This window comes from Tursiops truncatus, chromosome 10 (assembly GCF_011762595.2).
Source record: "Tursiops truncatus isolate mTurTru1 chromosome 10, mTurTru1.mat.Y, whole genome shotgun sequence".
Taxonomy (NCBI): domain Eukaryota; kingdom Metazoa; phylum Chordata; class Mammalia; order Artiodactyla; family Delphinidae; genus Tursiops; species Tursiops truncatus.
The window spans coordinates 56,206,474-56,218,453 of NC_047043.1; the positions used below are offsets into that span (position 1 = coordinate 56,206,474).

At 37.8% G+C, this 11,980-nt stretch overlaps 1 protein-coding gene across 1 annotated transcript in view; it reads right to left on the bottom strand.

Moving 5' to 3' along the window:
• TOPAZ1 (testis and ovary specific TOPAZ 1) overlaps positions 1-11,766 on the bottom strand; it is a 68,236-nt gene extending 56,470 nt beyond the window's left edge. The window contains exons 1-2 of the mRNA XM_019946664.2: positions 11,418-11,766; positions 8,511-10,974 (exon numbers count right to left, since the gene is read on the bottom strand). Coding sequence (XP_019802223.2) covers positions 8,511-10,974; positions 11,418-11,766 — 2,813 coding nt within the window. The remainder of the gene's footprint in view (positions 1-8,510; positions 10,975-11,417) is intronic.
• Between the last annotated feature and the right edge of the window lie 214 nt (positions 11,767-11,980).

Here is an 11,980-nt window from a genome sequence, read left to right on the forward strand (position 1 = left end):
ATAGCTCCTTGCCAATTTGTTCTCCACACCAGAGCTATCATGATTTTTAAAATGTAAATCTGATCAAATTCTCTACTGGAAGTCAAGTCCTTCAGTGAATCCCTATATACTCTTAGGATAAAGTTCAAACTCACCATGAATTCTAGTTCGTCTAGGATGATCTGTGTATGCCTCTTATCCTGGCATATTAATTATTAATACCTCCCCCCGCATTTCCCTCTCAAAATTTTTGCAATTCAGAAGATCAATTCTATGGTCATCCTATTTACAAAGCCCTGCACGACTGAGCTTTCTGCATATTCTGTAGGTTCATTTCTTGCCACCTGAACACTAAGCCATGGGATGTTATTTCTGTCTCTCAGTTGTAACATGCTCTTCCCTGCAGGCCTACCTATAGACTACTCCTTCCCTCTCAATTTTCTACTCACTTTTCTTCACCTATTGCCTAGTTCCTATTCATTATTTAGTGTTCAACTTAAATGTTACTAGGGTGAGGAAGCCTTCAACACCTTGCACTTTTCCTATCATATTTTATTGTATTTGCTTAATCATTTGCAGCCCTTGATAGACTAAAAGCTCTGTGAGAACAAGGTCCATGTGCATCTAGTTGCTAACCATATACTCAGCACCTAACATCCTCCTGGCCTGACACTAGGGAGATGCAAATGAAGATGCCTCTCTCCTGTCTACAAACTCCCAGCATAGGAGGAGGTGCACATACAAGGAGACATAATATACTGAGATCTGTGCCAAGAGAACTACTGGAACAAATCCCTAGAATAATATCTCAGATGTGATTTAGAGGACAAATGAATGAAAAGAAAGGAACTTTTGGATAAAGAAACACATGCAAAAGGATTCAGATAATGACATATTGTGGAAACAGTGAGCTGCCTGCTCTGCTTATCTTTTATCAGCCTCCCCCCACACTTTCCTCCCCACCAACCCCATAGCTGCCAAAGACAGAATGGATGCAGATCCACCAAAGAGCCATAATAAGCCATGCCAATCAATTTAGACTCTATCCTCAGGTGGCTGAGAGCCACCGGAGTACTGTAAGCAGTCACTGGCAGATCAATTTCTGCTTCAAAATATTACTGCGGAGGAGGATATACTAAGAGATTTCAGGAAGATTAACCAGGAGCTAATTGCAATAATTTAGAAGAAATATGAATAAGATAGTAGCAGTGAGAATTGAGAGAAAGGAAAAACCATGAGAGATATTCAAGATAATAGCATGAATAGGATTAACTGACTCAATAAATAGAGAATTGAGGGCTGTTTCTAATTATGCTGAAAGTTACATTCACAAATAGGTACAGCCCAGACACACAGAAGGTTATTCCTTAAAAAAAAAAAAAACCCAAAACCCAAAAAAGTAAATAAGTATAGCAAGTGTATTACAATAGTATTTTTTAATACTGCTGGTACAGTTCATAAGAGAAACTTTTTACTATGAATAAGTAACTTACAAGGAAGGTAAAATTGCACATGCCACTCTTGTTAGAAGTAATTTAGTTTTGTTTTGAATTTGCAAGACACAAAGAGATACGAAAAAGTTAAATTCAACTAGATTAGGAAAAATAAAATTGTAACCCCCATAAATATATTACAACTTTGCATTAGTGGAGTAGAAAGGGGGAAAAATGAAGGGTAGAAGGAGGAAAGGAGAGAAACAGACTTGGGTGAGGCTACAGAATACAGGGAAGCAAAAGAGAAGATCTGAGCAAAAAGGAGAGGAGAATAAGAGAGGCTTCTGAAGAACTACATAGATGACATCAGGTTTATCCTCTAACAGAGCATTTTTCAAGGGGGTGATGTAATTTAATGGGTTCCAACCAGGATTTTTAAATAAAACAGAATAAAATACAAAATATGATACTAGACCACATGTAGTAAGGGAAATACTATTTTTATAAATCTATTGTCTTACATATTCATAGGTAGGTACCAGACTGTAATGTAAAATGTATCTTTAGTATGGGTAACTGACAAACAGGTTTGAAGACAACAGCTCTAGAATAATTATTAGCAGAAAAAGCTTGAAAACTAAGAGAACGTTATTGCCCAAGAAAAATTCAGAATGTTATTGCTCAAGAAAAATTCAGAAAAAATTCCCAAGAAAAATTCAGAATGCCCAAGAAAAATTCAGAATGTTATTGCTTCCTTTTGAGATGCTAACTAGCTGAGTGCAGTCAATGTTCACTTATTTACACACTCACGTATTGTTTGCGAAAAGGACTACCATAAACTCACTGGGGCAATTATTCTGCAGATAACAGTGGCCCAAAACAGAAATATTACAGTATCCAATTCAGTGGGCCAGAGGTTCCCAAGCCTGTTGCTAGGATGTGAGGTGCTCAGTCTCCTAATATTACAAACGATAACTCCATCAAGTACAGTACCATTTATTTCAGCAAAAACAAACAATGGTTTATGTGGTCCAAAAGAGAAAAAAGTAAAAATCAGAATGATCCTTCTTCATACTGCACCACCTGCTACTTTAAAGAGAAGGATGAGGGCTTCCCTGGTGGCGCAGTGGTTGCGAATCCGCCCGCTATTGCATGGGACACAGGTTCAAGCCCTGGTCCGGGAAGATCCCACATGCCACGGAGCAACTAAGCCCATGCATCACAACTACTGAAGCCCATGTGCCTAGAGCCCGTGCTCCACAACAAGAGAAGCCACAGAAATGAGAAGCCTGCATACAGCAACGAAGAGTAGCCCCTGCTCCCCACAACTAGAGAAAGCCCGCGTGCAGCAACGAAGACCCAACGCAGCCATAAATAAATAAATGAATTAATTAATTAAAAAAAATAAAGAGGAGGACGAGATGAGAGAGGAAAGGGGTCAAAAAGTAAATAATGTTCTGTGGCAGTCTATAGACTAATCGATTTGAAGCCATGTAAAGAACCAAAGTGCCACTCTTCCAGCATGCTGTTTTGGGGAGGGGAGATCAACTTTGGAGCAGGTTGCCCTGTGTCCAGATCTCAGCTCTGATACTTACTAGTTGTGTGTCCTTTGGAAAGTTAGTGACTTTGACTCAATTTTAAAGATATGGTCAATCTCAGAATCGTTCTACTTAATGAAATAGCATAAGTAATGTATCTAGCACAGGGTAGACACTAAATGTCAGTTCTTACAATTAAGTGTAAAATTGTGCATTATAGTTAGAGTGCCTCAGATATTCAGTGGACAGGGAGAATGGAGTAAGATGAGCTTCTTGAAAGATAGGCCAAGGAGTCTAAATAAATGAGGGAAAGAAAGAGAATGACCTTTACTTTTGCAGGAAAGCATTTTTTGTTTTTGTTTTTGGGGTTTTTTTGGTCATTTGGTATTGTAAACCTGGTGACAGAAGCCAGTCTCTTGGGGAACAAACTGATTCCCCAAGATCTGAGAAAGTAAGTGGGGTGGATTTCTTGAGAGAATATAATTTACCCAGCATAGATCCATGCTAGGCATGGTCTAAATGGGACTCAAATGCCTGAGCAAAAGTAATAGGCTTTTATTTTCTGTACAGTGGTGCTAGGTATTTTTCCCCCTAGAAGTTTATTATTTACCAGCTCTAGAATGTACAATGGCTTTTCATGGATTTAAGTCCAAGTTGCAAAGGTGGTATAAATGATCCAAACTGATCACCAGCATCAATTCTATACCAAGTTCAAATTTTGATGCCTAATTTTCCAACCTTCTTAGTCTGGTATCACCCTACTTATCAAGTCTTATTTTTACTATTCTTAAACATCTATCTGCTTTAGAAAAAAAGGATTCACTGTCTCCATTTACATATATTCCAATGCTTGAGAAACAGCCTACAACATAGTAGGAACTGAAACCTTAATTCTCTCCCCTCCCTCAATGTATGAGTGACTGGGTTTACAAAGGCAAATGAGACATGGACATTTCCCACCCTCAAGAAGTCCAACAGTTTATGTGAGCCATGGAATACAAGATATGGTACACAAAAGTTAAATATCTGTCTCACACACACACAAACAGAAAATGATGTTCCCATGGAAAAGTGTCTGAGATATCTACTCTAAACCAAGAACTTATTATAGAGGATAACACCAGAAACAAAAAGGAAAGAAAGAAAAATAGAGAATATACACAAGAGTATATATTCTTGTGCAACTGTATTTACATTGGTGGGTACCAAGATGAAAATTAGACTGTATTCAGTAACAAAAAATATGTTCTCCTCTCAAGACTTCACTGAACTCATTAAATGTTGCATCTACAAAGAAAATAAAACAAGACTAATAACTGTGTTTATAATAAAATGGGCAAATAAAACATATTTTATCAAAATTATTAAGGTCTACTAGATTAGTGTATGTTTTGTTGGCTAAACTTAAATTTTCTGATTCCTGTTGTATAATCAGGCCTGTACAATGCTCTTAGTTGGCTGACTCAATCTTTGAGTTCCTAACTATGTGAAGATTAAAAAAAAGTAATCATGTTATTTGGTTTTTTGCTATTAAGTTGTATGAATTCCTTATGTATTTTGGATATTAATCCTTCATCAGATACATGATTTGCAAATACTTTCTCCCATTCCATAGGCTGCCTTTTCATTTTGTCTAGACAAATAGTGTATGATCTCACTTGTATGTGGAATCTAAAAGAAAGAACTCATAGGAACAGAGATGAATGTGTCAGCTAACCTTATTATGGTAATCATTTTGCAACATATACATATATCAAATCATCAAATTGTACACCCTAAACTTACATAAATGATACATCAAATGTCTCAAATATGTCTCAATAAATTTGGAAATAAAGAGAAAAAAGAAAAGTAAAAAAAAAAAGGTCCAATAGTATTAGCAGGTGAGAGATGTAAATTATATCATCACGAGATCAGTGCCATAAGTGAGGTAGCAAAAGGTGCTATGGGAAGAGAACGGCTCCTGCTTCTGTCTGAAGAAGTCATAATCTGCCCTGCACAACCATATTCATAGCTACCTTTACCTTCTGCCCACATTTTCTTTATAAATTTTCTACCTCTCCAAACTTTCTTCCTTCTTCCCCCTTGTTAATCTAAATCAATCCAACCGTTAAGGATCAGTACAAATTTTGGCTTTTCCAAGAGGCCCTTTCAACCCTCTTTTCTAAACTACTAGTGTTCTTGTACCTCAGTTTACATATTTTTGTTTCAAACACATTAGTCCCCACTTCCCCAGCTATATAGTAATTCCCGTGAATATTTGGCAGATTCTTAAAATCTCAATGATCCACTGTATAATATCACTTGACTGATATTCTAGCATATGTGATTGAACATAATCCTATATTCTAGTACAGATTAACTGTCCAGCACTGACTATTACAGACATTCTCAGATCTCTAACTATACTTACAGGCTAATTCAAAAGTTTTACCTATTTCACCCATTATATATGTCTAAGTTCATCAGTTCAAGTCTTAGGGAATTAGTTCTAATATGCTTCTAATGCTTGGGATTTTAATATGGACTTCCCCCATAGTGGAGACTGACAATGAATAAGTATTCTAACATAACTTAAATGCCTTACAAATAAGCTCATGTTTGTCTACCTGTTTTACCAATAAGAGGTAGTCCAGAGCTTCTGACAATTTCTGGGCATAGCCCTCCCATCTTCAATTTCTATTTCTGTAAAACAGAAACTCATTCTAACAGGTTTCAACCTCTCAGTGTCGTAGAGTGAGGAAACAGTAATGTACTAATTAGCAACTGATCGGCAAAAGGGAGAGAGCTGACATTAGAAATTATGTTTTAAGCTTCATCTAGTTCTAGAACCATTAACAATTTTCTGTATAACTATTAGCAGACCCTCTGGTGATCATGCGTCCATTTTTCCCTGTTAAGGTTTATCCTAGCACTGTGGATGACTGTAAAATTGGTATTTCCAGTGCAGAAAAATGAAAATATTAAAATAACTACTGAGAAATTTTAAAGTTTATTTAAAACCCAAAACTTCAGAAGCAGGGATGAAAGAAAAAGAAGAGCTAAAAACAAGTATAATTGGTACTCCTGCCATAAAAGGAAATGAAGTTACAATAATAGAAAAATTATCTGAAGTAAATTTGATTCTTGGTTTGTCTTTTTTTTTTGCGGTACGCGGCCCTCTCACTGTTGTGGCCTCTCCCGTTGCGGAGCACAGGCTCTGGACGCGCAGGCTCAGCGGCCGTGGCTCACGGGCCCAGCCTCTCGGCAGCATGTGTGATCTTCCCAGACCAGGGCACGAACCCGTATCCCCTGCATCAGCAGGCGGACTCTCAACCACTGCGCCACCAGGGAAGCCCAGGAACTAATTTCTTGTTGTAAAAAAGTATATTGATTCAGCAGTTCCTTTAGTTTCACTTCAGTCCCTCCTTCCCCAAGTTAAACGTAAGTAAAATTAAATGTTTACTAAAAAGTGGCATGATCCAACTTTTCTGAAATTATATCCACATATATGCCTAGACAGGCATACAAATTTTGAGTAATTAATTTGTTATTTTGGGTGGTGAGATTCCCTCCCTCTTACACTTTTAATATAATGAACATGTATCATTTTTATAAAATCAGCCATTATCCTAAGAAAGAAAAAAAAGTATAAAAAACAAACTTTACGCCCAGTTTACAACATTTCTCTCTTTCTACCTTCAACTGCAGTTCACTGTCAACATCTTGTTAGCTAACAGAGATGTTTGCCTTTGAAAGAGTTAAAAGCACCTTTAATTAACTACCTTTTATTGAGCTCTTACTATTCACTCAGTATTACACCAAAACCTTTCCCATCCCTTCATTGATTAATCCTCACGACCTTGAGAGGCAAGTACCTTCCCTTTTTACAGATAAGGTAAAATATCAATAATTTGCCTACAAGGTGACAGAGCTATTAGGGAAAGGAAAAGATTCAAAAACCTAGGTCAGACTATAAAGGTTAAGTTCTTGACCACTAATTTTAAACTAAGATAGTTCAAATCCAGATTCTGTTACTAGCAGTGTGAATTTGGACAACTGACAACTTGTCATCTTCATTTTTTCCACCTCAAAATGGGCAGATTACCATCTTCATTATGGATGGTTTTAAAAAATAACAGATAAAGCTCTTGGTCCTTCCTTTGGGATATAGAAAGTACTCTATTTGGTGATGTTACAAGTTACTGTCACACTAAGAACATCAAGAAGAATGTAATATCACAAAAGTAACTAAAATTTATGAATACCAGACAAATTTAAGTCATGTACTATTGAATCTTAGTGGAAAGTGTTTATGTTTCGAGTCTGTTCACAGAACATTCCAATATTCAAGTACTGTAACATACAAATATAAATTAGAGCTTAAAGAATTATAAAACTTTAGTAAAATATAACATAATAGTAAATAAAATTTAGGCCAATCAGATAGGTCAATTTCCCGAACAAGAAGGTTATTACTTGGCTCCATTTAAAGTTGATTCAGGCAAACTCACTCTCTTTGGGGGCTAAGTCATCATTTAAAACCATCAACTTAGATGGATCTAGAGACTGTCATACAGAGTGAAGTCAGAAAGAGAAAACCAAATATCGTATATTAACGCATATATGTGGAACCCAGAAAAATGGTACAGATGAACCGGTTTTCGGGGCAGAAACAGAGAAACAGATGTAGAGAACAAATGTATGGACACCAAGGGCGGAAAGTGGTGGTGCTGGGGGGTTGGTGGTGTGATGAATTGGGCGATTGGGATTGACAGGTATACACTAATATGTATAAAATGGATAACTAATAAGAACCTGCTGTATAAATAAATAAATTCTAAAATCAAAAACAAAATAAATAAAAATTCTACTATTTATGGCAAAAAAAAAAGAATCACCTTTACTTGCTTTTAACCAAGATGCCTATTCTATCCTTGCTGATATTAAAGAAACATTTACTCAAAAAATAATAATAATAAATTAAAAAAAAATAAAACCATCACCTTAAAAGTAAAACCATGAAAAAAAATTCGTGCTTTTCCCCTCTGAATATTAGTTTAACTTTTGATTCGACTTTCAAGTTCTAATTCAAATAAACTTTTCCAAGTTTTCTCTGGTCACTGAAAAATGGATTTTTTATCTAACAAGGAAGCCACAGAAAATGGGTTAAAATACATAGCACTGTTCTTAATACGTAACTTGGTTGAAATAAAAGTATATCTGTATATTTACAATTATTAAAAAACTATGAAAATAAATTTGACTTTTGAAAGAAGCAATCTCACTAATTTAAAAAGCCACTTTATAAACCACCATTTAAAATTCTGAACAGCTAATCTGCTCCATTATAATTTCAAATATATATAATTGTTTTATTTTGATTCTAAGTTTCAGCATTAATGACATTTCCAGGTCTTAGCAATTATATACTATATTACATTTAATAAATAACTGGGTTAAAAAAATAATGGAGCGTCAATAATGATCACTGAATAAATTAGTGACACCTAAGAGTAGAAAGTGCTTTTGAAACCTGCAACAATAACCTGTACCAAAAGGCATACTTGAATATGCATACCTCAAGTCATCACTTGGTTCTTTCTTTTCTGGAAGTTCCATGTGCTTGGAGTCTGTTGACTGGTGCTCTTCAGCAACATTGGGCTCCTGGCTTATCACGGGAACCTCGGAAGTAAATGAGAGCTCTCCTTCATTGGAGACTCCAAAGAGATCTGGGTCATCTTGAATTACATCAATTAAGAGGACATCATCTTCATATGCTTTAAGAATATCTGGAAACCCCACTTCAATTTCTGAAACGTTCTCAGTCATTTTTCTACCACTAACTTCAGAGAAAACTGCTTTGAATCTTTCTTGTTCACTAGAGCAGAAGGCAGGACTTTTCTTTATACACCCAGGATCATAAGAAATAGTATTATTTTCAACTGTGAGAGAAACAGCTTCCTTATTAGAAACAATATTGCCTGGTTTAGAGATGTGGTTAGATGGTTTATTATCATTACCTTGCTTTAAAAAGCTTGGAGAAATAATACAGGAACTCTTACTGCAGTATGAGTCAGAACCAGCTTGCACTGGAACTACACTATTTTGTATGCTCAAAGATTGAGGTCCTGAAGTTACTGTGGTGACATTTTCTTTAGTCCTATTCTGCCTTACCTCTGCTCCAGATAAACTGTCAAGAAGTTCTAGGGGACTATATACTTCTCTCTCTGATGACTTGCCATGTATTTTTCTTTTTTCTGTTTTGTTCTTAAGTAAGGGAATTTTAAAATTAGTCAGCCGTCCTGTGTTCAATATCTTAATCAAGTCTGGAACAACCAGTGTTTGCTTAGCAATGCATGCTTTTCGATGAATAGTTTTGCCTGTAGAGCTATTTGCTTCCTGGCCATCCTGGGAAGCCACTGTCAAATTCAGTTTTGTTAAATTCCCTCTATCCTTTTTTTTACTTCCTGTTAAGTTTTGAGTCACATTAGCTAATGGAGTATCTTCAACAGTATTAGAAACTATCTCTGACGCACTTCTGCTTAGTTTCTCTGACTTCGTTTTTTTATTATCATTGATGATAGGTTCCTTTATAACCATTAAAGTAGGTTCCACTGTAGAGACTGAAGATAAACAATTTAAATTAGAATCCAATTTCTCTCTACTTGAAGATTCACTTCTTGTTTCTGTTAGAGAACTTTGTAGCATCAATTTGGAATCAGTTAAATGAGTTTGATTTGTTTGGTGTTTAAGAAAATCATCTTGCCTAAAACTTTCCTGAGACCCAGGAAGAAAGTTATTTGACTGCGGCAAGGAAGCCTTTTTCCAACACTGGGCAGATATTCTAGCACACGAATAACAAGGCCAAGTTCTTTTGCCAGTCATTGGTATTGTTCTTTGACAGCTAAATTTAGATTCTTCAGCTTCATTCTTCGAGTCTTCCCTCGAAGCTCTCTTTTCAATAGGATGGCAATCGCTAGGTGACTTCACTATTGAGTTTTTCATCCACTTAAAATACTCCTCTGGATCCATCCTTTTACATCCTAAAGGCTCTGAAGCATTCTTTTTTTCTTCTTTTGAAAGTGGCTCAAGAGTTTTCTGAAACATAGGATTTACATGGTGTTCATGACTTGTTTTTTCCCCTGTTTCTGGAAGACTTAATAAATGATCCATTGGTGACAGCGTGTTATTGTTTACTTTTCTCAAAACTTCTAAAGGACTTTTTTTAGCCTCTAAAGTCTCTGTTTCTTTACCTTCAGCACCTGTTTTGTTTTCTTGTAACACCAGCTCATATTTGTTATACACATTAGAGAATTTCATCTTAATAACCATTTCATCTCCTTTTTCAGACACCTTCATCCTTTTCCTGGGTTTTCTCCCAACACTGCTCTCCTCTAATGAATGTTTATTTTTTTCACTTTGAAGGCAGGAAAGCAAGCCCTTATTTTTACTTTGGTATGAGTCATTTTCTTCAAGTAATAACTGATTTACTCCCATTAAGTTTTCTTCAGTTTGTAAATGCTGAGGAATATTATTTGTGTCACTCTTATCTCCAAGACTCCTAGGGTTTTCTTTCTTTAACTCTGAGGAATTTTCTGGTACATGCATATATCCACCATCAAGTTTATATGCAAGGTTATTTTCATCATTACAACTCTTGGAATGGGGGAAACAACTGCAATCACGTAATCTTAAAATGCAATTATTTTCTACTCCAGGTGACAAGCTGTGACAAGAATATTTTGGAGTATTCTTGTACAGTTCATCTTGGAATTCAACCTTACTATTTTGTGTAGCCTTATATTCCGTTATTTTGAGAGGTGGCCGTTCTAAGCTTTTAAATTTTTTAATTCGAATTCTTCTTTTAATACCTTTTACCAAACTTTCCTTACCCAAAGACTGCAAGAAAGCCATACTTTGAAATTCACTGCATTCCACTGTTTGGAAAGATTCCGAACTGGTTAATGATTCCTTTCTTACCAGGTCAATCCCTGGCTGGGGATCATCACTTGAGGCTTCAGTAACTTTTCTTTTTTCCTTGGCTGAACAAAACAACAAAACATACCAGAAAAGATTTTACATTGAGGAGGAAAAAGCAATATCACTTAAAAAAAAAAAATTGTGAAGCCATCCATTTTTATTTCCCTGAATAGCCATATGGAAACATACATTTGTTTTTAAATCAAAGACCTAATTTCTATTAAGGTCCTGTATAAATTCTAAGACAGCTGAATAACCTCTAGCATCGTGATTTCATACAAGCCAAAGTGAATCACTAGTAGGAATTCCTTTTACAGAACTTATGAGCAAGGGATCCTAACAGGACAAACACCTTTTAAGCGAATTCCTGTTTTTTTCTCTCCGGGTCAACCGTGTGCATCAGTAAAGCCCATGTAGATGCAAGTGAAACGCCAGTGGTAAAACACGGGTGCAGGAGAAGGGGTGCAAAGGCTAGAAAGGGAGTGACCCTTGCGTGCTTCCTTACTGTGTCTTCCCGATTGCAAGGGGAGCTCCGCCTCCTTCGCTGCTTCGAAGCCCGGCCGGTCCGACGGGTCTGAAGAGCCCACCTGGCCCCCCGGCCCCTCCACTCGCCGCCTCGCTGAGGCCTTCCCAGCCCCGAACGCCTCACCCGACCTGTCACTTTCTACCTCTTCTCTCCCAGACGTCCGGGCCACCATCCCCCTCTTTTGCCTGCTCTCTTCGCGCCCCCCGGCCTCAGGGCCACAGCCTCCCGCCTCGCCTGGTCCCGGCCGCCTGCCTCTCTTCCTCGGGCCTCGCGCGTCGCCTTTACGCCCCAGGGCCGTCGCTGGGCCCGACGCCCGCGGCTGCCGCATCCGCCCCGGGCCACCCGTCTGCCCACCGAGGCCCGCCACGCCCGCTGGCAGGAGCCCACCGGCCACACAAAAGCTGCTTCGGCTGCCAGGCACCCGCGGCCCTCAACCCCGCCCCGCCGCGCCCAGCCGCCAAGACCCTGGGACCGGAAGCGGAAGTGGGGTCCGCGATGCCTGCCTGGGGCAGGCGCGGCAAGGCCCAACGGGCGGAAGGACC